General features: G+C 46.8%; 1 protein-coding gene across 1 annotated transcript in view; it reads right to left on the bottom strand.

Annotated features, from left to right (window-relative positions):
* The window catches only part of EXOC4 (exocyst complex component 4), a 392,940-nt gene that overhangs the window by 18,193 nt on the left and 348,966 nt on the right, over positions 1 to 25,781 (bottom strand). The window contains 3 exon segments of the mRNA XM_087968910.1: positions 8,806 to 8,965; positions 9,739 to 9,917; positions 18,622 to 18,760. Coding sequence (XP_087825036.1) covers positions 8,806 to 8,965; positions 9,739 to 9,917; positions 18,622 to 18,760 — 478 coding nt within the window.

Genomic DNA, 25,781 nt, shown 5'->3' with positions numbered 1-25,781 from the left:
TAGTCCAGGTTTCTATGGAGGTTCTCCGTCCTCCAGGTGCTGGTTGTCCCAAAGAGGCTTTTTCAAGAGGCAACTGGACTTTCTTGGTTTTTCCTTGAAGATGTTTTGCTTCTCATCCAAGAAGCTTCTTCAGTTCTGACTGAACAGGGGAGGATGGAAAGATTTATATTCCTGGAAGTCATCTGGTCATTAGTACTCTTCCTGAGAGTTGTTTGAGGCCACTTGGAGGTTTATCCTCAGGGTGACTTGAATAGTGCAAATGAGTGTGGAAGCTTCTTGGAACTGCAGAAAGGACTGTGCTGTAGACTGGAGTTAGATTATGTTGTACACCTCCTTCTCTGTTGAGAGAGGGATGTTCAATTTTGAGATAGATGGCCTCTTAGACCCCTCTTTCAAACCAGCGGTCCTCTCTGTCCAGAATGTGGACTTTGCTGTCTCCCAAAGAGTGGCCTTTTGTCTTTCAAATGCAGATGGACTGCTGGATCTAGTCCTGATGGGTTTGTTCTGCTATGTTGTGCCCTGTATTTGTGAAGTGGTTGTTTTGTTTATCCAATGTACAGATTTGCATATGTCTCACTGCATTGTACTGCATACATTAATATTGCTCGGTTGATGCCTGGGTTCATTCCACATAATTTTAGTTGAGATTCTCACCAGCATTCGGAAATGTAGAGCTGCCGGTGATCGAGATCAACTCACACCTAGCGTAGTTAAGGCATTGTCGATGATCGAGGTCAACTCACACCTAGCGTAGTTACGCCATCATTGATGATCGAGATCAACTCACACCTAGTATAGTTAAGCCATTGTCGATGATCTAGATCAACTCACACCTAGAGTAGTTAAGCCATCGTCAATGATCGAGATCAACTCACACCTAGTATAGTTAAGCCATTGTCGATGATCTAGATCAACTCACACCTAGAGTAGTTAAGCCATCGTCAATGATCGAGATCAACTCACACCTAGTATAGTTAAGCCATTGTCGATGATCTAGATCAACTCACACCTAGAGTAGTTAAGCCATCGTCGATTGAGATCAACTCACACCTAGCGTAGTTAAGCCATCGTCAATGATCGAGATCAACTCACACCTAGCGTAGTTACGCCATCGTTGATGATCGAGATCAACTCACACCTAGTATAGTTAAGCCATTGTCGATGATCTAGATCAACTCACACCTAGAGTAGTTAAGCCATCGTCAATGATCGAGATCAACTCACACCTAGTATAGTTAAGCCATTGTCGATGATCTAGATCAACTCACACCTAGTATAGTTAAGCCATCGTCGATTGAGATCAACTCACACCTAGCGTAGTTAAGCCATCGTCAATGATCGAGATCAACTCACACCTAGTATAGTTAAGCCATTGTCGATGATCTAGATCAACTCACACCTAGAGTAGTTAAGCCATCATCGATTGAGATCAACTCACACCTAGCGTAGTTAAGCCATTGTTGATGATCTAGATCAACTCATACCTAGTGCAGTTAAGCCATTGTCGGTGATCTAGATCAATTCATACCTAGTATGGTTAAACTTCTGTCGATGATCTAGATCAATTCATACCTAGGTATAGTTAAGCAATCTAGACCATCAACAATTGCTTAACCATACTAGGTATGAATTGATCTAGATCACCAATTGCTCAGCTACACTAGGCATGGTGATCTAGATTCTAGATCAACATACCTAGCCTAGTTATGCAACTGTCGGTGATCTAGATCAACACACACCTAGCGCAGTTAAGCAACTGCCAATGATCTAGATCAACTTATACCTAGTGCAGTTAAGCCATTATCTATTAGCTAGATTAACTTACACATAGCATAGTTAAGCCAAGAGTCTATCAGACTCTCTACCCTCCAAACTGTAAGACCCTGTCTTATACCGTGTTTCTCATATAATAAGGCGGGTCTTTTTTTTTTTTTTGAGCCCGAAAAAATGGCTAGGCCGTCTTTTCGGGTGACTTAATTCCCCCTTGCATCTTTGGGCAGGCGGGTGGCGGCGGCTTGGATGTTGACCTCGGCGTTGGTGGGGCACTTTGTATCAGGGTCAACGCAGGCAGCACCATATCCGGTGTGCAACAAAAGTACTTCCTAACAGCAAGCCCCCCATTCCCCCCATTTTGCATGTTTTAATATAGGCCTTAATTTGTGGGGAGGGCTTAATTTAATTTCATGCCTATAAAACATGCTGGGACTTCCTATTGGGGGAGGCCGTATTGTTGGAGAAACAGGGTATATTTTTGCCACCAAAAAAAGGCACCAAGTCTTACTTTTGAGGGAGGTCATCCACTGACTAACCTCATTTGCGCGCGGCACCCCTGGCCTCCTTTTCGCTGTCAATGGTCTTCAAGAACTTCTTCTTCTGCAGCCGGCAAGGCTTTCCTGAAGGCCTCTGCAGCCTTCAGGATCGATCCAGAGCTTTGTTCTCAGCTCCAGAGGCCTTCAGTAAAACCTTGCTGGCTGCAGAAGAAATGGGCCGGCAGGTGTCGGGGTGTGCGAGGCCTGGCTACAACTGTCCAAAGGTAAATAGTAGGGCAGCTCCACCCCACCAATCCCCACCCTAGCTTAATTTTTACCTGTCTACTCTGGAGTGAGTGAGATCTTAATTAGGGCTTATTTGGGGGGTAGGGCTTATATTGGGCCCATGTGTAGAACTCAAGCTAGGACTTACTTTCTGGGTAGGTGGTATTTTTAGGGAAACAGGTTATTTCCTCTCTTAACCAAGGTTCAATAGACAATCCATCATCCATGGATTCAATATGACGATTCTTCCACTGTCTAGGAAGAAAAGTCATCGTCTCCTCCCCCCCCCCCCAGCTTCAATATCCCAAAGGGAACAGTAACAGCCCACGAAAACAGAGGCGGGGGGGTCAGGCTTAATCCATCCCAATTGGAGCTCATTGGTTTTGTTTTTTTTTAAGCGTAGGATTCAAGCTAATTAATGCTGCGCTAAGATCAGAGCTGCGTAGAAACAGTGGGGAAGACCACAAACAAGGGGGGTGGGTGGGAGGGAAATTACATAGGAGACTATTTTAGGGAGCCAAGTTCTTAATTGCAAATGAAATAATATTCTTTCTTTCTTTTTTTTTGTCGGGAACATAAAGCAGAATCCAAGCCGACCTCATTAAAACAAGACTTAAGCTTGTCGGGCCTTTTAGCCTCCGATGGGCTTAGCATATTTCAACGATTGTTCTTCCCTCCCCCCCCACAAGGTGGCCTGAATATTGAGGTCCTCAACGGAGCCGGGTTCAGATCCTTCCACGATCAGAAGGGATGGCAGAATAAACAGAGCTGGAAGGGACCTTGGAGGTCTTCTAGCCCAACCCCCTGCTTAAGCCAAACCATCTACTGTCCGGGACAAAGGGTTTGTTCAATCTCTTCTTAAAATCTTCCCGTTTTTGGAGCAGCCACAACTTCTGGGGGCAACTTGTCCCACTGGCTAATTGTCATCACTGTTAGGAACTTTCTCCTTAGTTCCATGTTGTTTCTATCCGGATAGAGAAAAAGATATTTTTTTTTCCTGATTTTTGAACTTTTATTTGAAGGATGCTTGCCTAATCCTAATATTATTTTAATACCAAGAGGAAACCTCCTTCTTGGACTAGGATTTCAGCATTATTCAACTACAGGATAATAGCTTTATAGGTAGCCCTCGACTTACAAAAGTTCATTTAGTGACCGTTCAAAGTTACTATCTTAACAACTGAAGCGATTCACTTAACAACTGTGGGAAGAAAGGTCGTAAAAGGGGACAAAACTCACTTAACAGCCATCTTGCTTAGCGATTTGGGGGCTCAACTGTGGTCATGTTGAGGACTACCTGTATGTATGTATGTGTGTGTATGTATATATCTATATCTATCTATCTATATCTATATCTATATCTATATCTATCTATCTATCTATCTATATCTATCTATCTATCTATCTATCTATCTATCTATCTATCTATCTATCTATCTATCTATCTATCTATATGTTTTCTGAGGTTTTCGCGGGTATTTGTATGTGTATCTTTGGTTATTCGGGTTTTCTCCCACGTAAAATTGGAAGTGTCTAGGCGACATTTCGATGAAGTCTCATTCATCATCTTCAGGCTTGTGTCTTCGGCTCTATGCTTCTCAGAGTAATCTGTTTATTCTGTTTATTCTGTTACTCTGAGAAGCACAGAGGTGAAGACACAAGCCTGAAGATGATGAATGAGACTTCATCGAAACGTCGCCTAGACACTTCCAATTTTACGCGGGAGAAAACCCAAATAACCAAAGATCCCCATACATACATACATACATACATATATTTGTAAAGAGTTGAAAGACTGCTCTCACCTAAAAGAACGCAGCCCACATTGCAACTTCGAATCCGGGTCTTAAGTACCATTTTCGGGGTGTGTCGTACCTTCGAATGGTCGCATAAAAGACCAGTCGTACGTCAAGGACAACCTGTAGAGCCCTCCCCACCCCTTTATTCCTCTCATGGCAACCATGCGAGGTAGGCCCAGGCAGAGGGACAGCCCGAGAGTCACCCGTTAAGCATCCGAGACTAACAACTAAATCATATCTCAGCCATGTTTTCGGAAATAACCACCATGGATGGGGCCTGACACAAGCCAATTTGTCTCAGCAACTTTATGACGGGGGCGGGGACTTCAATTCCCAGAATTCCCCTGGCTGGGAATTCTGACAATTGAAGTCCACCCATCTTAAACTTACTCAAGTTGAGAAAACCTATACTAACCTATGTACCATGTTTCCCAAAAAATAAGGCTCTGTCTTCTAATTTTTTTTTTGCTAACAAAAAAAAAGGCACCAGGTCTTATTTTCGGGGGATGTCATCCACTGACTAACCCCACTTGTGCACGTCACCCCCGGCCCCCTTTTTTCTGTGAGAGGCCTTCAGGAACTTCTTCTTCAGCGGCTGGCAAGGCTTTCCTGAAGGCCTCTGCTGCCTTCAGGATCGATCCAGAGCTTTCTTATCAGCCACAGAGGCCTTCAGGAAAGCCTTGCCAGCTGCAGAAGAAATGGGCCGGCAAGGCAGGTGTCGGGGTGTGCGAGGCCTGGCCACACCTGTCCAAAGGTAAGTAGTAGGGCAGCTCCACCCCCACCCCCCAATCCCCACCTTAGCTTAATTTTTATCCATCCACTCTGGAGTGAGCGGAATCTTAATTAGGGCTTATTTTTTGGGGGGGTAGGGCTTATATTGGGAGCACCAGTAAAAATCAAGCTAGGATTTACTTTCAGGGTAGGTTGTATTTTCGGGGAAACAAGGGTAGGTGATTTATAGATCGCAACATCGGGGTTTACAAAGCACCCTAAATCAGTACCGAAACAAAATTCATTCTAGGCTATTAAATCCAGTCCCTTTTTTTTTTTTTGTCTCTTCCAACAATTGTGCCAATTTTGTTAACGTTGGTATGGTTTCATATGGTTTCCGTGTTAGAAGATGGGAGTTGAGCGTTGGCAAAATTGGCAGAATGAAACATCTCCCTGTTCAGGATGAAAATAAGAACTCGCCACTCCTGTCTTGCTCATCTTACACATTTGGGACAAACTGAAATATACAACTTCACTCTGAACTCCATTGAGAAAAAAATAAAAATTAACAAGTCTTTGGCTCTTGCTTGGCATGCCCACTAGATGGCAGCCTTGTCTTGCCAAATCGCCACTGGCTGGTGCATTGTGGTACTATCAAAACAGCAAACAGTTTTGTTAAAATTATAGGATGGATAGAATAGATAGATAGATCTTTTTTTTTTTCATTCTCAGCTGTGTTTTAAAAAAAAGTTTAAGTTCCTCCGTCCCTAAAGAAAGTTTAAAAGAAAACAAATTAAAAGCCACCTTTGGAAGTTTATAGAGTATCATAACTCCATATAATAAAATAAAACAAGACATGTTTATTTTTACTTTTGTTTATGCTTTGCATTTGGTTTGGTAGTCAGCTGGGTGGATGTGTTTTTTTAAAGGGTTTGAGGTTCCTTTCTCCAACCTTGTATTAAAATAAAACTTTCAAATGTTTTTAAAATAGTTTTTAAAAACCCACATTGGGATGATGGCAGAACTTCTCAAAAGAAAAGGGCACGAGGAAGTGGAAAGGCCAACGTAAAGAGGCGACCAACTTAGCCCATCTGGGTGCACTGGTGCCTTAACTTTGCTTTTAAAATGTTACATTTGAACCATTTAGAAATGTTAATTGTTTTCCTCTTTATCTTTCTACCATCCATGAACCGCTTTGCAGTCACTTTACGAGGGAGATGGGCAGCATATAAATTTAATAAACAATATATATATATATATATATATATATATATATATATATATATATATATATATATATCTGTCTGGCGGCTTCAGCAATGCCAACTTCTTCTGTTTCCAGCCGCGATCGGCGTGCCAGTTGCTATCGACTCGTTGCCCATTGTGTCGGCGACTGCCAAACCCCCCCCCCTTGCCTAATTTAGTTAATAATTCAAGGGGAGAGAGGAAGAAACAAAATCATTTTAAAAGGAAATGATTGAATTTGAGGACGCTTATCCCAAGGAGAATTGGCTGCATTGCGGCTATGCAATTGCCCCACATTGTCAATGTTGGCATGACCGGGCCCGAGTTAATTACAAGATTATTCCCCGTACGGGGGTCCCTGTAATTGAAGTCGTGAGCGGTCTCTATTCTTCACCCATCTAATTTGAGGAGGGGGGGGGAGGGAGAAGGAAGAAAGGGAGGGGACATGGGATTATGGAGGTATCCCTTTCTTGGTGTGTGGGATGGGGTGTGTGGGGGTGCAACGGAGCACAAAAGCCAGGGGTGGGATTCAAATAATTTAATAATAATTCTCTTCCCTAATGATTTCTTCCAACAACCGGTTCACCAAACTGCTCAGAAAGTTAACAGCTGGTTCTTGCGAACGGGTGCGAATCGGCTGAATCCCACCACTGACAAGTTTTTATTTTATTTTTTTTGTGGGGTCCAGACGGATTTGGGTCCCTGATCGTGCGCGCGCACACACACAACCCCTTCTTCAAGTATTCTTATGAATATTTCATTTCTTCAGCTGTCCACTCCTGAAATAACTAATGTCAAGATTAAAGAGACAATCAGCCAGAATGGAGAAAAGGGGCCGGTGCATCATGTCTCTGTTTGCAAAATCAATGCAAAACTTAATGTTGGCTTCAGGGGTGGGATTCTACCTGGTTGGTTCCGGTTCTGTAGAAACGGTTGTTATGATTCTGTCCAGTTCAGAGAACCGGCAAATTGTGCCACTGGTTGGCGCCGGCCCTCTCCGCCCACTCACTCCTTACCTGGCATATGCGCGCCATCAAACTTGCCTGCGTTTGGTAAGTTGCTATTTTTCCTTTTTTTCCCCAACCATCAGCTGTTCTGGGAGATTTAGATTACCTAGATAGCAGGAAATAGTTGGATTTCTTGCTTTCTAGCTAATCTAAAACCAGAGCTGAACCTTCCTTAGGACTGAAGCTTCTATTTTTTAGTGCAGACTCAGGTAGCAGATTGCAGAATCATAGATCTCTGAGTGAATCTGTGATTCTGCAAGCGACTCAATCTTCTGCCTGCTTTGCCTGATTTTGGGTAAAAGTTGCTCTTTATTTTAATAAAAAATTCAATATTTACATAAATATTTATATTTATATACAAGCCAGGGCCACCCAGTCACATAAGCACCAAGCCACACCCACAAATTAGGCCACCTCCACAGAACCGGTTGTTAAGAAATTTGAATCCCACCCCGGTGGGCTTCCAGTAACCCCCACAGCCAATCCTTGGTCCGTGCCCAGATGACTCCGGAATCAAGTCGGGATAAATTGTCTAAGCCGAGTTTTGGCTCAATCACACACAATTACATGCACATACACACACACTGGGGCAAGATTTGCAGCATTTAAGCCACCCCCAGTTTGCTGGTTAGGGAAGGGGAGGTTCCCGCAACCAGCGTCGGTCGGAGCAAAGAGCATCCCAGTGGCATGCAAGCTGTCACTTCGTAATTCGACCACCGGATGGCTCGAGCAAGCGAGCCAAGTCGACAGCTAAGGGAGGTGGGTCGCGTGGCTCACCTGGGCCACGGGGATGGAGCAAAGTGCTAAGGGGTTTTTGTGAAAGGGCTAGAAGTGTTGGTGCAGGAGTGGAGATGGGGCTCAGGATTAAGAGGTAGTTTGGTCTAGGGGCTAAGGCATCAAGCTAGAAACCAGGAGAATGTGAGTTCTAGTTTGGTCTTAGGCATGAAAGCCAGCTGGGTGACTTTGGGCCAATCACCAGGAGACGATGAGTTTTAGTTCTGCCTTAGATATAAAGCCCGTTGGGTGACTTTGGGCCAATCACCAAGAGACTGTGAGTTCTAGTTCTGCCTTAGGTATAAAAGCAAGTTGGGTGACTTTGGGCCAATCACCAGGAGATGGTGAGTTCTAGTCCTGTCTTAGGCATGAAAGCCAGCTGGATGACTTTGGGTCAATTACTAGGAGACAGTGAGTTCTAATCCTTCCTGGGAAATTCAGGTACTTGGCAAATGGCATGTATTTACAACAGGTCATGTGTGATCAGCATTTGTCACCTTCCCAGCCAGTTCCTGACAAGCAAAATCAATGGGGGAAGCCAGATTTGTTTAACAACCATGTGATTCACTTAACAACTGTGGCCAAAAACAGTCATAAAATGGGGCAAATTTCAATTGCCTCGCTTAGAAATGGAAATTTTGGCGCTCAACTGAGTTCATACTTCTAGCATGACCCATGCTCCACCCAGATGCATGCCCCAACCCCCCCCCCTCAACCCACTCTCCTTCCTCCCACCTTGCAAAGTCCAGATCAGCCTCTCGGGACATGGTGATGTTGGTCAGGTTCTGTTGAAGGATGAAGATGTTCCGGCACATCTTCTTAATGCCGGACTCACTGATGCGCTTGAAGTACTGAGCCCCGTTGATGAGAATGCAGGAAATCAAATGACCCAAACCTGGACCAGAGAGAGAGAAAGAGAGAGAGAGAGAAATTTCAGGTCAGGAGAAAGAAATGCGTGTTTACTGGCCAGATGCTTTTCCTGTTGCCAATGCGGAGGTTATTTTTAGCCAGATATATTATCACTGTGCTCAGAGAAAGAAATATCTGTTTCTATCTAGGATCGAACTCATAGCATCCTGATTGTGAGAGATAAGAGCTCCACCTCTAGGTCACCTCACCACTATAAAACTCTTAAATTATGATACAGGCAGTTCTCAACTTACAACCATTTGTTTAGCGGCCGTTTGAAACTATAACGGCCCTGGGAAAAACGTGACTTAGCCCCCCCAATCGTCTCCCTTATGGCCATCGCAGCATCCCCACGGTTATGTAATCCGTTCCGGCAGTCCTCAACATACGACCACAATGGATCCCACAAATGGATGGTTGCATGTCCCAAGGTCATGTGAACCGCGGCCTTTCAGCAGAGCCAAGCCAACCGGGAACCCAGATCTACTTAACAACATGTGACTAATTGAACCCTGCAGGGATTCACTGAACAACGGTGGTAAGAAAGGTCATAAAATGGGGCAAAGCTCACTTAAGAAACGTCTTGCTTAGCAACAGAAATGTGGGGCTCAATTGTGGTCATAAATCAAGGACTACCTGTAAAAGGAGAGAATCGATGTACCACTGGCTCTTTTCTTCTTCTTCATTTTTCTCTGTTTCTACGATGAGAAAGCAAGACCGGGCACTTTGCCCACCTCCGCTCTTTGGCAAGCAACCCACCTTCGAAGATGTACTGGAACTTGTGCTGCTGCAAGCTAGCATTCATGGCTTCTTCCACGGCGCTGATGTCCTTGTTCAGCCGCACCACCAGGGGGTCGTAATCCATGCTCTCCACATTGGCCACAATGGCATAGTTGCCCTGTTTGGCCAAAGGGATCAGGTAGTGGAAGCAATGGACCCTGTGAACGAGAAGGGTCTTCAAACTGGGTTTGTCATGAGAAACTAGGATTATTAGAGATCCAAGGCTGGGGAGTGGGGGGAAACTCCTGGGTGGGCCTCCTCTCTTCAGGCACAAGAAAACCAAAGCAACGTGGAAAATCCACAAGGCCAAGGGAGCTATGCATGGCACCCAAAGAGTGCCATGCTTGAACCAGAGGTTCAACTGGGATGGAATGAGACAACTTGACATGGCCAACTCTCGGTGGGCAACTCGTCATGGCCAACTCACCGGAAGCCAACTCAACAAATACGAAGTTACATTCATTTCAACGGAACAAATAATAATAATAATAATGAAGTCAACCCAGAAATACAAGAGTTACAATAATTTTGACGGAAACACAGTCACCGTAATAAAAGGGATGGAATGAAACCATTAACACCGTGTTGAATTGAACCACGACGAGTTATCCTGCAGGAGCTGGTGGTAGTAAGTTGTCGTAGACTCCCAACTGGCAAACTGTATCCTAGACCAAGGCAAGTCCAAAAATGCCAGAAAATTCCTGGGATTCTGGCATTTGGATGAATCCGCCATTGACAGGCACACAGAGACCAATGACGTCTACATAGCATTCAAACGAGACAATCGAAAAGCCCAAAAGGTAACCAACACGCCAAAACACCTCCTTACGAGCAATCAACGCCCAGATAAGAAATTAACACCAAGATTAACACTAGACCAATGGTGGCTAACCTTTTTGGGCTCCTGTGCCAAAAATTGTGCATGCACTTGAACACTCGCGCTCACGTGCCAGCACCCAGAAGGCAATGTGTGCCCTCCCACGCCCCCTACGCATGTGCGCACAATCCCCACTCATCCCCACCGCCCCCTTACCTGCACTTTGCCTGAACAGGTGATTTTCTACCGATTTGAGGCCTTTTTCGGCCTCCCAGAGGCTAGAGGAAGGCTTCTACAGCAGGGGTCCCCAACCACCGGTCCGCGGACCGGTCCCGGTCCGCGGAACAAGTCCTACCGGGCAGCTGGCTTGCTGGGCGCCGCCATCTTTTTGATGAAAAAGCGCTTCCGGTGAGCTTTTCCAGGTAGAAAGCTCACCGGAAGCACGTTTCATCAAAAAGATGGCGGCATGCCTTCGTGAGCTTTTCGGGTAGAAAGCCATTTCTACCGGAAAAGCTCATCGGCTAAGCGCCGCCATCTTTTTGATGAAAAAGTGCTTCCGGTGAGGTCACCGGAAGCACTTTTTCATCAAAAAGATGGCGGCACCCAGCTGATGCCGGTACCGGGCGCGCGCCCAGCTGATGCCAGTACCGGGCCGCGGCGTAAAAAAGGTTGGGGATCACTGTTCTACAGGCTTCGGAAGGCTTTGCAGGCCGAAAACTAGCCCCCTTTCGTCACTTCCAGTATTTTAGGAAAAACAGGAAGTGATGAAACAGAGCTAGTTTTCAGCCTGCAGAAGCCTGCAGAAGCCTTCCTCAAGCCGTTGGGAGGCTGAAAATCAGCTGTGAGGCACGCGCACGCGCAGTGAGGTAAGTTTGCCTGCAGCTCGTGTGCTGGCACAAGTGGCTTTGTATGCCACCTGTGGCATGCGTGCCATAGGTTTGCCGTCACAGCACTAGACCAACAATCAACAAATAAACAAAATACCCCCATCAAGGAATTACCAACACAGACAAACAAACAGTAACCAACCACCTAGGAACCACCAAGACCACTCCCATCAATGCTGATAGGGCGAGCCACCAGTACATAAAAAAGAAGAGCAAACCTCACTACCTTCTAACACTGATGGTATTTCCTCCTCCTCCTCGGAAAATTACGGAGTGCACCCAAATATTCTGTAAAAGATGTTATCCCTGGGAAGGAAAGGTCCATCAAGACCTCCGGAACTGAGACTTTTCTGATCCATACCAAGGTTGCCTGAAGTATTATTTGCTACAATGCTGCTTACAGGTGGTCCTCGAGTTATGACTGTAATTGAGCCCTGTGTATACGGTTATGAGTTATGATGGTCCAAAACAGATCACCATGTTGTGACGGGATCTCATTCGCAGATGGTTTGGGTTGTGCCTTCCGAGTTCTCTGCTCCTTTGCCAATGAAATGTTTGTGTTGACCTTAACTCCACTTCGGCATTAAGGTTTTCCAAAAACATGGCTGAAGGAAACCTGATTTCGAAAAATGTATCTTGGAAGCCCTTATACGTGAGCTGTGCTCACTACAAAAATCACTAAACCTGAAGGTAGGCCTTTCATTGACCAAAAGGACCAGTCAAGGGGACATTCCAGAAACAGAAATGACAGCTTTATGACCTTCTGTTTGAAGTCCATATAGAACAGGGGTGTCAAACTCAAGGCCCGCAAGCCAGATCTGACCCATGGGGTGCTTAAATCCGGCCTGCGGGGTGCTTAAGTCCGGCCGTGCGACCGGCGTGGACATATCAAGGGACTGGCCCGCAGTGCCTCTGGCGGCTAAAACGGGCTGCGTGCACCCCCTATGCACCTCATTTTCTCCCTCCATGGCCTCCTGCAGCACTCTGCCGGCGGAAAACAGATAAAAAAACAGGCCCCAAATGGGCCCAAAACAAGCTGAAAACAACCCGAATGTCATGCCCCTGTTGGAATCTGATTTCAAGGGGGAAGTTGAACAGCTGACAGGGAATGGGAGTGTGGCTCTGGTGGCTGTGAAGGAACCTGGGGAAGGGTACAGTCCGGCTGGGCAGTCAGAGGAAGACTCAGGGCCACCCCCTCTTCATCCTAGGGCACGCAGGGAGGAACGGATAAGGGAGCAACGTGGGTTATGGGGGAGAAAAAGGCCCTGATTCCCTTCATTAGCTGCAGCTGGGAAAACAGGATAAAAGGGGTGTTTGCACACAGCACCTTGCTGGAAGCAAAGCGTGCATTATTTTGGTTTGTCAAGTCTTATTTGGGTTCTGGCGTCCTCCCAGCTGTGTGTGTTTCGTTATCTTTTGAAGTCTTCAATTCCTTATCCTGCCCTGTCTTGTTAATTGCTGCAGTGTGGTTTGTGTTGGTTTTTATTTATCACTTATATGTACTTTGGATTCGGAGGAAATTTCTTATCTTTATAAACTATTCTTGGGAGAGTTTTTTCTCCGGCCAATGATAACTGGACATTGGGGGCCAAGTTGGAGGCATTAAAGGGACTTTATCTATTTTTGTGACTTTGTTGCTTTTGTGCTACGCGCTGGGTCATCACACTGAAAATGGCCGAAAAATGTTGTTGGCCAGCAGAGTGCTGCAGGAGGCCATGGAGGGAGAAAATGAGACACAGGAGGGCCACACACGGACCTCCCATGCCCCGTTTTGGCCGGCAGAGTACTATAGGAGGCATCCATCTTGCCCCCCCCCCCCCACTGCCCCCGCCAACAGCCCACAGAGGAGAACAACAATGCTGATCTGGCCTTGGAAGAAATCAAGTTTGATACCCCTGATATAGAACGACACTAAAAACTAAAACGGTACTAACCATCATAATGTCTGTGGTAACTTCATGGGTTTCTAGTTTCTTGGGAGCAAGACAGATGCTCCTGCTATGTAGAACAAACAGATTGAAGACTAGCAGTGCGCATCCCTGAACACCAATTAGCAGTCAGAAGACATGATGAAAACTGCTTAATTGCACAAGGCATGGGCAGATTTTGCCATAGTTTCTGTTAGGAATAACATGGTTACCTAACGTAGTTTGGGTAAAATAATATATATAAACTATGATAGTGAGTTTATGTGTGTGTCACTTTAACTGCAAAGCATGTAATTTTGGGTGCGGCTGTAAATCGCCATAAGAGGGAGCAAGAGAACTTGATTGATTGCTGGCTTATTGGATTGCTTGCTGACGATGATGGATTGTTAACTGCGTGTTCTCTGCTGTTGCTGAAGGAAGAAAAGGAGGTTTTACTTCTTCATATCTCTACTGCGAAGAGATATATTGCTGGACTGATTTTGTAAGTTTACTGACCTCTTTTTCGACACTGGACTTTGCAACTGATTAATCCTCGGACGGACTGAACTAGTGTATGATATATGGACTGTTTGACTATGCTATAAATCTTACTGGAATAAACTATTTAACTAGCACATTGTATCTGTTTTACTGAGTGTAAACTACAACAACGTTTATCTCACATATTTGCCTGCCTGCCTGACGGCCGTGCAGGTTCTGCTAGGGTGTATATCCCTAACAGTTTCAACTGGGAAACTGTGAGCATCCTAGATTAAGCCAGGTCCAAAAACACTAGGGAATTTCTAGGAGCCTGGCGTCAATCGGCCATCAACAGGCACAAAGAGGTAAATAATGTCTACACACCATTCAAAAGAGACTGTAAAAAAACTCAAAGAGGAACAGAAAGACCAAAACCTCCTTGCCAACAATCAACGGTCATATGAGTAAAGACCAGGGGTGGGATTCTAACGGTTCGGACCGATTCGCCTGAATCCCTTGCTCCAAAAATCAACTGGCAGTGAACTGGTTCGCTGCAACTATCATGCGGGCCCACCGGCCCGCCCCTACGCTTTACCTACCTATATTGTCTTAGCTGATTAGCGCGGCACAACGGATTGCCGCTTCTCAAGCTGTGTTACTTGAGTGTTACCCATGGGCGCATAGCGCACGGTCACTGAACCAGTTGTTAACCCGGGAGAATCCCACCCCTGGCAGAGACCAACTTCAAGATTAACACTAGATTGACCAGCAAGCCATAATCAACACTCCAATCAAGGAGAATTACCAACTCAGACAAACAATCCAACAATAAACAACAGCCTAATCAAGGAACCTATCAAGATCACTCCCACCAACACTGACCAGGCAGACACCTGTATGTAAAACGAGAGCCATCTCCACCAGGGGTGGGATTCTACCGGTTCAGGCCGGTTTGGGCAAACCGGATGTTAAAGTTACAGCTGGTTCACTGAACTGGTATTTCAACCGAGTGGCTGGCCCCTCCCAGGAGTCTCTACATGGCCTGTCATGCCCCTGTTGGAATCTGATTCTGAGGGGGAGGTCGTGTAGCTGACAGGGAGTGGGAGTGTGGCTCCGGTGGCTGTGGAAGAAACGGGGGAAGGGCATAGTCCAGCTGGGCATTTAGAGGAAGCCCCAGGCCCAACCCCTCTTTATCCTAGGGCACGCAGGGAGGAACAGAGAAGGGAGCAACGTGGGTTATGGGGGAGAAAAAGGCCCTGATTTCCTTCATTGGCTGCAGCTGAGAAAACAGGATTAAAAAGGGTGTTTGCACACAGCACCTTGCTGGAAGCAAAGCGTGCATTATCTTTGTTTGTCACGTCTTATCTGGGTTCTGGCGTCCTCCCAACTGTGTGTGTTTCGTTATCTTTTGAAGTCTGCAATTCCTTATCCTGCCCTGTCTGGTTAATTGCTGCAGTGTGGTTTGTGTTGGTTTTTATTTATTATTTAGATGTACTTTGGGTTCGGACTGAATATCTTCCCTTTAAAAACTGTTCTTGGGAGAGTTTTTTCTCCAGTCGATGATAACTGGATATTGGGGGCCAAGTTGGAGGAATTAAAGGGACTTTACCTACTTTTGGGACTTGGTTGTTTTTGTGCCATGCCCCTTTGGGTCATCATGCGGCCTATTTTTGATGGAGGTAAGTGCAGGGTCTGCGCGAAGGCTCTGGGAGCGGGAAAACGGGCCTTCTGGAAGTCCGGAAACGAGCCTGTTTCCGGCTTCCAGAGGGCCTCCAGAGGCCAGGGGAGGCTGTTGTCGCCCTCCCAGAGGCCCGGGGGAGGCCTCTGGATCCTTGGGATGGCGAAAAGGCCTTCTCTGGGTTCTGGAGGTCCACCTGAAGTCGGAAACAGGAACTTCCAGTAGGCCTCGCCCACCCATCAACTAAGTTGCTGGGATTTTTGAATCCCACCCCTGATCTCCACTCTCTTCTGGTACTGATGATATTACCAAGTTGGGTCATGAAATGTCTCCAAGAAAACCACCAAGCTCAGAGAGCATCCAGGACCTCACGGTTCAAGCCTGAACTACAAAGATATTCTTTTATTGGTGGAAGAGAGTTGAGAGGTCATCTAGTCCAATTCTCCTTAACTTTTTGGTAGCTTGAAGATGTGTGGACTTCAACTCCCAGACTTCCCCCAGCCAAGATCCTGGTGTTGGGAAATCTTTTGAGTTTTTGAAGTCCTCACATCTTGCCAATGTGGAGAAACACTGGTCTAGACCAGGGGGTCTGCAACCTTAAACACTCCAAGAGCTATTTGGACCAGTTTCCCAAAGAAAAGAAAACCCCAGGAGCCAATAATTTAACAACCGGGGTGACTGGGTGGGCGTGGCCAACGCGACGTCACTTCCTCCCACCCAGTCACCTCCTGGTCTGGAATGTGGAGCGAGTCTCCATCCCCCGCCATCACCCTTACCTTCTCAGGCCAGGCGAGGAGTGGTGGGGAGGGGAGTGGTGGGGCCAGCCAGTGGTGGGATCAGCCAACAGGGAGCCACAGCAGAGGGCCAAAAGAGCCGCACGTGGCTCCAGAGCCACAGGTTGCCAACTCCTGGTCTAGAGTCTATAAAGGTGCTAAACTGTGTGAGTAAATAAACCTATACCACACATACACCTTGTGTCAGGGCTCTGGTAATTACCCCCATTTAAAACATGAGTCTCTAGCCGGATTTTCAAAACTTAAAGAAGATGTCAACTCATAAAACATTTTGTATACACGTTTTATAGTTGACAACAGAATGAAGTGGGGGGGGAGTTTCAAAGAGCAGGCGGCAGTGTGGAATTGAAAGTACATTCCATTCATATTTTCTTCAAAGACTGATTAGATGACTGAAGCTTCTGCTGCGCAAAAATCTAATTGGAGAGCATGATTGATGACTCTTGGCTACGGATGTTTTTCATTGGATGATACACCCAGAGGGGTGGGGGTGGGGGAAAGCAGGATCAAGGGTGACAGTAAATTACGTATCTCAGACTTGGCTACTCCCAGGTAAATGCTGGACATAGAATGTTACCCTCAAATAAATCTTTTTTAGTTAGGCTCGAGGCTCATGATTTAATTGGAGTAACTGCCGGAATCCTGACAGAAGATTTATTAGGAGTAAACATGCTGGTGCTACCTGGGTGTAGCTGACTCTGAGACACATCATTCATTGTCACCCTCGAGTCTGGTTTTCCCCCACCCCCTGGGTGTATCGTAATTCATATCCTCCAATGGGACACCTCCATAGCCCAGAGTCATCAATCAGGCTCTCCAGCTAGAATTTTTGCGCAGCAGAAACTTCAGTCACCTAGGAACTATCTTTCAAAACATTTATGGAATGCACTTTCGATTTGCCAGCTGCTGCACTATTTCCCTGTCCCTTTCTATTGGCAACTCTAAAAAGACCAGAGAAATATTTTATGAGTTGACAACTTGATTGCAAGCAGTGGTGGGATTCAACTGGTGTAACAACCGGTTCGGTGAGCGTGCGCTTCGCACTGCATTTGAAAATAGCAAGAAAACTTACCTTTTACTGAAGCCCCAGTGAGTAAAAACAGCTGGGCTTCAAACAAAGGAAATATAGGACAGGATACCGCAGGGGCAAGTGGGTGGGACCAAACAAATCGCTGGAACTACCGGTTTGCCCAAACCGGTCCGTACCGGCTGAATCCCACCCCTGATGAACAAGCGAACGAACGTTCTCGGTTCATACAACACAGAGACCCATCAACTGCCTAAAAAGCTGGTTTTGTGCAAGAGGCAACATTCTCCTCCTGCATATTCCAGAGAGTTGAAAGTTAGCTAAGACTGTCATCAACCTGGTTAAGACTCCGGTGTTAGTGTTTTTAATTGCCTCTTGCAATCTTAAATCAAGACGAAGAGTGATTAAAAACTCACACATCTGCCATCTCCAGCTTGGAAAATCTCTGGCTCTTACTCTCAGCCCTTCCTACTCTATCTGAACTACGGGGGATAATTACACAGACCTACCTGACAGGGAGAACAGAAACAATGTATAGGAAATGTTTTTACAGGGCCAATTTTCTGCGAAATTGCTCTATATGCTGCTTTATAAATTCTAAGGCTTTCTTCCCCCAGGACTCTGTGGATCTTGGGGGTATTCCGAAATACTTAGATTTAGACATATCTACTCAGCACAAAGCAAGAAACTCGGACACTGTGAGTTCTAGTTCCACCTTAGGCATGAAAGCTGGCTGGGTGACTTTTGGGCCAATCACCAGGAGACGGTGAGTTCTAGTTCCACCTTAGGCATGAAAGCCAGCTGTGTAACTTTGGATCCATCTAGGCCTGCCTTAGGCACGAAAGACATCGGGGTGATCCCTCTCTCTCAGGTCAATCCACCTTATAGGTTGCTCCAAGTAAGGAGGATTAAGTATGTTTGCCACTTGGGTTGTTTATACATACAAAATGAATGCATGAACGCATGCATGAACGCATGCATGAATGAATGCATGCATGAACGCATCTATGAACGCATCCATGAATGAATGCATGAATGAATGAATGCATGAACGAATGCATGCATTCATCCATGATGAATGTATACATGCATGCATGAATGAATGCATGAACGCATGAATGCATGAATGAACGCGTGCATGAACGCATGAACGCATGCATGAATGCATGCGTGCATGAATGCATGCATGCATGCATGCATGAATGCATGAATGAATGCATGAATGAATGAATGCATGAATGAATGAATGAATGATCGATCTACATGTCTTACCTGACTTCCAGGTGTAAAACCAGCAAGCAGGAGTCTGCCATCTCCTGGAAAGATCGAGCCAAATCGGTGAGGGTCTGCAGGATCTGTTCTGACACTGGTGGGAGATCAGCTTTGCTATGAACGTCTTGGGCAGGAGAAGCTGGAGACCAAGAAAAAGAGACATCGGGGTAATGCTTCCCTTTACAAACCAGCCACGTTTCTCTGCTGCTTCAGATGACCTCTACTGTGGGATCCTTGGTGCTGAGCTGGGTGGTTTTCTTGCAGACGTTTCATGACCGGACTAGGGAACATCATCAGTGCTAGAAGGGAGTGGGGTTTGCAGGGAGGAGGAGGAGGAGGAGGAGGAGGAGGAGGAGGAGGAGGAGGAGGAGGAGGAGACTGTGGGGTCCCTTGATGCTCTCTCAGTTTGGTTGTTTTCCTGCAGACGTTTCATGACCCAACTAGGTAACATCATAAGCACTAGATGGAATGGGGTTTGTAGGGAGGAGGAGGAGGGGAGGAGGAGGAGAAGAAAGAGGAAGAGGAGGATGATTATTGTGGGGTCCTTGCTCTTCTCAGAGGGTTTCTGGTTGTTTCCCTGCAGACGTTTCATGACCCAACTAGGTAACATCATCAGTGCCGCCCACTAAGTTGCCAGCCTTCAAGTATTGGAGGACTGCTATCCTGTCACCCCTTGTCCTTCTTTTCTCTAGACTTGGTATAGCCAGTTTCTGCAACCTTTATGGTTTAGCTCCTTTGAGAGAGAAAAAGGGGGGTGGGGGGTGGGAAATAATAGAATAGAGCTGGAAGGGACCTTGGAGGTCTTCTAGTCCAACCCCCTGCTTCAGGGAGGAAATCCTATACCATTTCAGACAACTGGTTGTCCAATCTCTTCTCGAAAGCCTCCAGTGTTGGAGCATTCACCACCTCTGGTGGCAAGCTGTTCCCCTGGCTCATTTTTCCTTCCTGTCAGGAAGTTTCTCCTTAATTTCAGGTTGCTTCTCTCCCGGATGTGAGTTTCCATCCGTTGCTTCTTCTCCTGCCTTCGGGGGCTTTGGGGAATAGGTTGACACCCCCCCCCCCCCCTTCTTCTTTGGGGCAGCCCCTGAGATACGTGGACTTCAGAATTCCTCAGCCATGCAAGGGACGGGCCGGGCTGTATGGGTTCACACACAACCCCCAGCACGCAAACTCCCAAAACAGCAATCAGGTTTTCGCAGAGATTTCTTCCCCTTTTCAAAATCTTATGCAAAAAAAAGCTTTTCCATTTTACCCCAGGCTGTTTTGGCTATTGACTTTCTTTTCTTTCTTTCTTTCTTTCTTTCTTTCTTTCTTTCTTTCTTTCTTTCTTTCTTTCTTTCTTTCTTTCTTTCTTTCTTTCTTTTCTTTCTTTCTTTTTTCTTTCTTTTCTTTCTTTCTTTTTCTTTCTTTCCCTCTCTCTCCTCCCTCTTTTTCTCTTTCTTTTTACTCTTTCTTTCTTTCTTCCTTTCTTTCCTTCTCTCTTTCTCTCTCTCTCCTTTCTTTCTTTCTTTCTTTCTTTCTTTCTTTCTTTCTTTCTTTCTGTCTTTCTTTCTTTCTTTCTTTCTTTCTTTCTTTCTCCCTCTCTCCTCCTCCCTCTTTCTCTTTCTTTTCCTCTCCTCCCTCTTTCCCTCTTTCTTTCTATCTTTCTTTCTTTCTTTTCTTTCTTTCCCTCTCTCTCCTCCCTCTTTCCCTCTTTCTTTTTTACTCTTTCTTTCTTCCTTCCTTCCTTTCTCTCTCTCTCTCTCTTTCTTTCCCCCTCTCTCCTCCCTCTTTCTTTCTTTCTTTTCTTCTTTCTTTCCTTCTCTCTTTCTCTCTCTCCTTTTTCTTTCTTTCTTTCTTTCTTTCTTTCTTTCTTTCTTTCTTTCTTTCTTTCTTTCTTTCTTTCTTTCTTTCTTTCTTTCTTTCTTTCTTTCTTTCTTTCTTTCTTTCTTCCTTCCTTCCTTCCTTCCTTCCTTCCTTCCTCCCTCCCTCCCTCCCTTTCTTTTTTTTTCTTTTGAAAGATTTGTTTGGTTCCCCACTCCCTCCCTCCTCCCCTCCCCTCCTCTTGCTCCTCTTAGCTACCTGCTGAGCTTTGCTTCCTATTCAATTTATGGATTTTATTTCATTGTTAACCTGCCCTAACAGGCCCAGCTGAACAGCCGCCTCCTAAAATTTCAGGTAAAGGGGAAAGACAGCAACAAAGCTTAAAGTATGACTATGTCTGTTGTTGTTCCCAAGGTGAACTTAGAAATTCAAGGTGATTGCACCTGCCCTAATTCACAGAGGCGGAAGCCATCTGCGTTTGCTCCCTTATCACCCGGGAAGGCTGTTTACTCTGGGACTTTTTCTCCCCAAACCCATCTGGATTTGGATTCAGACTACAAATAAACTGAATAACAGAGTTGAAAGGGACCTTGGAGGTCATCTAGTCCAACCCCTGCTCAGGCAGGAAACCCTATACCATTTCAGACAAATGATTGTCCAATCTTACCATTTATATGGACTGTTTCTAGCATGAACTTGATTGCTTATTTGTACCCTATGACTATCATTAAGTGTTGCACCTGATGATTCTCAACGAATGTATCTTTCCAGGTAAGTAACACTTAAGGTTAAGGAGAAGAAAGGTAGTTAAAAGCACTTGGCCAATATTATTTACTATTATTATGGATTATTATTACCGTGTTTCTCACAAAATAAGGCCGGGCCTTATTTTCTTTTGATCCCCGAAAAAACAGCTAGGCCGTCTTTTCGGGGGGTGACTTAATTCCCCCCCTTACATCCCCGAGCGGGCGGGCGGCAATGGCTTGGATGTTCACCTCGGCGTTGGTGGGGCACTTCGTATCGGGAGACCTTCCGCCACCGTTGCTTTCCCTTCTCCCCGTTCTGCCGCGGCGTTTAGAGCAACGCCGCGGCGTTTGGCGCAGCCACGCGTGGCCAGCCAGGGCTCCTCCCTGCAATCGGAGCCCAGCGGAGACACTCGGCTTCAGGCGCTCCTGTCACCGCCTTCCCTTTGCCTTCAAAGGTAAAGTCAATTCTTTTAAAAATGACGCCCTACTACCGGTGCGACAAAGCCTCCCCTGCCCAGAGGGCAGCCCAACCCCACGTGGGGAGGTGAATCTCCTGGGGCTGCAGCGCAAGATCGGCCCACCCCGGGAAAAGTGCCCAGCAGCCATCCCTGCCTGGCGCTGGGCAGAGCGGGAAGAGCTTCACCTGGGGCGCCCAGCGCAGCTGACAGGTGGGCCCTCCTGCCCAGCGGCGGAGCTCGCCAAGGCAGCGGCGCCTCCGCACCGGGCCCTCCGCTCATCCCACCAGGGCCATGCCGGAGCTGGGCAGAGCCAGCAAACCGAGCCGTGGTGCGCGCCCGCCTGCCAAACGAAAGAGCCAGGCCAACCCAAGCTTAGCTTCCCTCCCAATTCCCTCCAGCCCGAACCCGAAGGGGCCACCGGGAGAGGCCGCCCGAGGCAGTGATAGAGCCCACCCATCCGTGGACAGGGAGGCAAGGCGACGGCCCGCGCCGTGTCCTCCTCCGAGCTGAGCCCCACCGAGGGAGCGCCTCTGCCTGATGCCTGTTCCACTGCAGGGTTTGGAGCTGCCGGCGCGTTTGGAGATACGTGGGGATGGGGACGAGCTGGGCAAGGGGTGGAAAGGACGGGTGGCTTCGGGCTCTTTCCGCTGGACCCGCCGGCCAGGGAAGCAGCGCTGCTGTTGCCTCGCCTCCCTGTCCGCGGATGGGTGGGCGCTATCACTGCCTTGGGCAGCCTCTTCCGGCGGCCCCTTCAGGTTTGGGCTGGAGGGACTTGGGAAGCCAAGCTTGGGTCGGCCCGGCTCTTTCGCTTGGCAGGTGGGCGCACCCAGGGCTTAGCTTTCCTGTCAGCTGTGCTGGGCGCCCCAGGCAGGCTCTTCCCGCTCTGCCCGGCGCCAGGCAGGGATGGCAGCTGGGCGCTTCTCCCGGGGTGGGCCGATCCTGCAGCTGCAGGAGATTCGCCTCCCCACGTGGGGTTGGGCTGCCCTCTCGGGCAGGGGAGGCTTTGTCGTACTGGTAGTAGGCCGTCGTTTTTAAAAGATTAGGCTATGCCTTCGAACGATGCTTGGGAAGGCGGTGACAGGAGCGCCTGAAGCCGAGTGTCTCCGCTGGGCTCCGGTTGCAGGGAGGAGCTCTGGCTGGCCGCGCATGGCTGCACCAAATGCCGCGGCGTTGCTCTAAACGCCACGGCAGCAAGGGAGAAGGGAAAGCAACGGTGGAGGAAGGTCTCCCGATACGAAGTGCCCCACCAACGCCGAGGTCAATGCAGGCAGCACCATATCCGGGTATGCAACAAAAGTACTTCCTAACAGCAAGCCCCCCCCGCCATTCCCCCCATTTCGCATGTTTAATATAGGCCTTAATTTGGGGGGAGGGGCTTAATTTGATTTTATGCCGATAAAACTTGCTGGGACTTCCTATTGGGGGAGGCCGTATTGTTGGAGAAACACGGTAGTACTGCCCGCACTTCATGTGTTAGTATTTAATGTTGTATTCTTTATGGTGTTTTTTCCCCCCTTGTAAATGGTATACCCTGACAATACACTGTATGAAAAGATATTTATGAATAAAAATTAAGAAGAAGAAGAAGAAGAAGAGGAGGAGGAGGAAGAGGAGGAGGAGGAAAAAAGAAAAGGAGGAGGAAGAAGAGGAGGAAGAAAAGAAGAGGAAGAGGAGGAAGAGGAAGAAAATAAGGGGAAGAAGAAGAAGTGGGGGAAAAGAAGAAGAGGAAGAAGAGGAAGAAAAAGAAGGAGGAAGAAGAGGAAGAAAGAAAGAGGAGGAGGAGGAAGAATAGGAAGAAGAAGAAAATAAGAGGAGGAAGAAGAAGAAGTGGGGGAAAAGAAGAAGAGGAAGAAAAAGAAGGAGGAAGAAGAGGAAGAAGAAAAGGAAAAGGAGGAGGAAGAAGAAGAAAAGAAGAGGAAGAGGAGGAGGAAGAGGAAGAAGAAGAGGAGAGGAAGAAGAAGGAAAAAGAAGGAAGAAAAGAGAAGGAGGAGAAAGAAAAGGAAGAAGAAAAAAGAGGAAGAGAAAGAAGAAGTGGGGGAAAGCAGAAGAGGAAGAAGAGGAAGAAAAGAAAGGAGGAAGAAGAGGAAGAGGAGGAGGAAGAAGAAGAAAAGAAGAGGAAGAGGAGGAGGAAGAGGAAGAAGAGGAGGAAGAAGAAAAGAAGAGGAAGAGGAGGAAGAAAAGGAAGAAGAAGAAAATAAGAGGAGGAAGAAGAAGTGGGGGAAAAGAAGAAGAGGAAGAAGAAGAAAAAGAAGGAGGAAGAAGAGGAAGAAGAAAAGAAGAGGAAGAGGAAGAGGAAAGAAGAGGAAGAGGAGGAAGAAAAGGAAGAAGAAAAGAAGAGGAAGAAGAAGTGGGGGAAAAGAAGAGGAGAAGAGGAAGAAAAAGAAGGAGGAAGAAGAGGAAGAAGAAAAGAAGAGGAAAAGGAGAAGGAAGAAGAAGAAAAGAAGAGGAAGAGGAGGAAGAGGAAGAAGAAGAAGAGGAGGAGGAGGAGGGAGGAAGAAGAAGAAGAAGAGGAGGAAGAAGAAGAAGAGGAGGAGAAAGAAAAGGAAGAAGAAGAAAATAAGGAGGAGAAGAAGAAGTGGGGAAAAGAAGAAGAGAAGAAAAGGAGGAGGAAGAAGAAAAGAAGAAGAAAAGAGGAGGAAGAAGAAGAAGAAGAAGGGAAGGAGGAAGAAGAAGGAGAGGGAGAAGAAGAAAAAGGAAGAAGAAAAAAAAGGAAGAAGAAGAGCCTGCTTGTCCCTGGAGATGCAGATGAGAATTCAGGCTGGGATATGGAGGCCTTTTGGCCCTTCAGTAAACATTAATGACTATGAGCCAGGACACTGAATGTCATTGGCGATAAAGAGCTGGCTAAACACTCCATTAGTTCTTGTTTTTTTCATTTTTCATTTTGTGCATTAATGTTCTTCAGGGGGTGCATGCACGTTCTGGTTAATGAATTGTCTCCTTAGAACCGCCTGGGGTGGGTGGGGGAAGATTCTGGGTAGCCACTGCTGGCAGCGTGAATTTCATCAGGAAATTAAGTCTTTCAAAAACCCAAAAGGCAGGAATTCTGGGGTGGGGCGCGAGACGAAGGCTCTTGTTTTTCCATTTGTTTTTGCGACTGTGAAAGCGTTAGGGGGTGATTGGTGGAGAGGAAGAGGAAGGGGAGAGAATGGGAGGGGAGGGAGGGAAGAGAGGGAAAGAGAGGAAGGAAGGAAGGAAGGAAGGAAGGAAGGAAGGAAGGAAGGAAGGAAGGAAGGAAGGAAGGAAGGAAGGAAGGAAGGAAGGAGAAAAGAGGGAGGGAGGAGAAAGAGAGGGAGGAAGGAAGGAGAAAGAGAGGGAGGAAGGAAGGAGAAAGAGAGGGAGGGAGGAGAGAAAGAGGAAGGGAGGAGAGAGAAAGAGGAAGGGAGGAGAGAGAAAGAGAAAGGGAGGAGAGAGAAAGAGAGGGAGGGAGGAGAGAGAAAGAGGAAGGGAGGGAGGGAGAAGGAAGAGACAGAGGGAGGGAGGGAAGAAAGAAGGAAGGGAGAAAGAGGGAGGGAGGAGATAGAAAGAGAGGGGGAAGGAAGGAGAGAGAAAGGGAGGGAGGAAGGGAGGGAGAAGGAGGGAGGGAAGAAGGGAGGAAGGGAGGGAGGAAGGAGATAGAAAAAGAGGGAGGAAGGAAGGAAGGAAGGAAGGAAGGAAGGAAGGAAGGAAGGAAGGAAGGAGAGAGAAAGAGAGGGAGGAAGGAAGGAAGGAGATAGAAAAAGAGGGAGGGAGGGAGGAAGGAAGGAAGGAAGGAAGGAAGGAAGGAAGGAGAGAGAAAGAGAGGGAGGGAAGGAAGGAAGGAACCCAAAGCCATCTGTTTTCTTCCCTGCCTCCAAGATCTTTTATTAAACTGCAATTTGATTTGGAGCCAGAATTTAAACCAATTTAGTGTCTGCCTGACCCTCAAACAGCCATGGCAACTCTTAGCTAATGTTAGTGTTTCGCTGCAGCCATAAATGTGGAGTTTAAGGGCCATTTTTATGTGTTCCCTCGGCTGTCTCCTCCACCTATTATAATTTTACACTCATAAATTTCACATGTTTGGTCTTCTCCTCTGGGTTTTTGACGGCATAGAGAGCATGCTAGGACTAACCAAGAATTCTCATCGGCGGATAATAAATCTTGCAAGCCGACATTCCATTCTCTTGCACTT

This window comes from Notechis scutatus, chromosome 6, assembly GCF_049901735.1.
Source record: "Notechis scutatus isolate UNSWTSFEM ecotype Mainland chromosome 6, rNotScu1.2, whole genome shotgun sequence".
Classification (NCBI taxonomy): Eukaryota; Metazoa; Chordata; class Lepidosauria; order Squamata; family Elapidae; genus Notechis; species Notechis scutatus.
The sequence above is the reverse complement of the archived record's forward strand: the minus strand, read 5'-3'. Positions and strand labels throughout refer to the sequence as shown.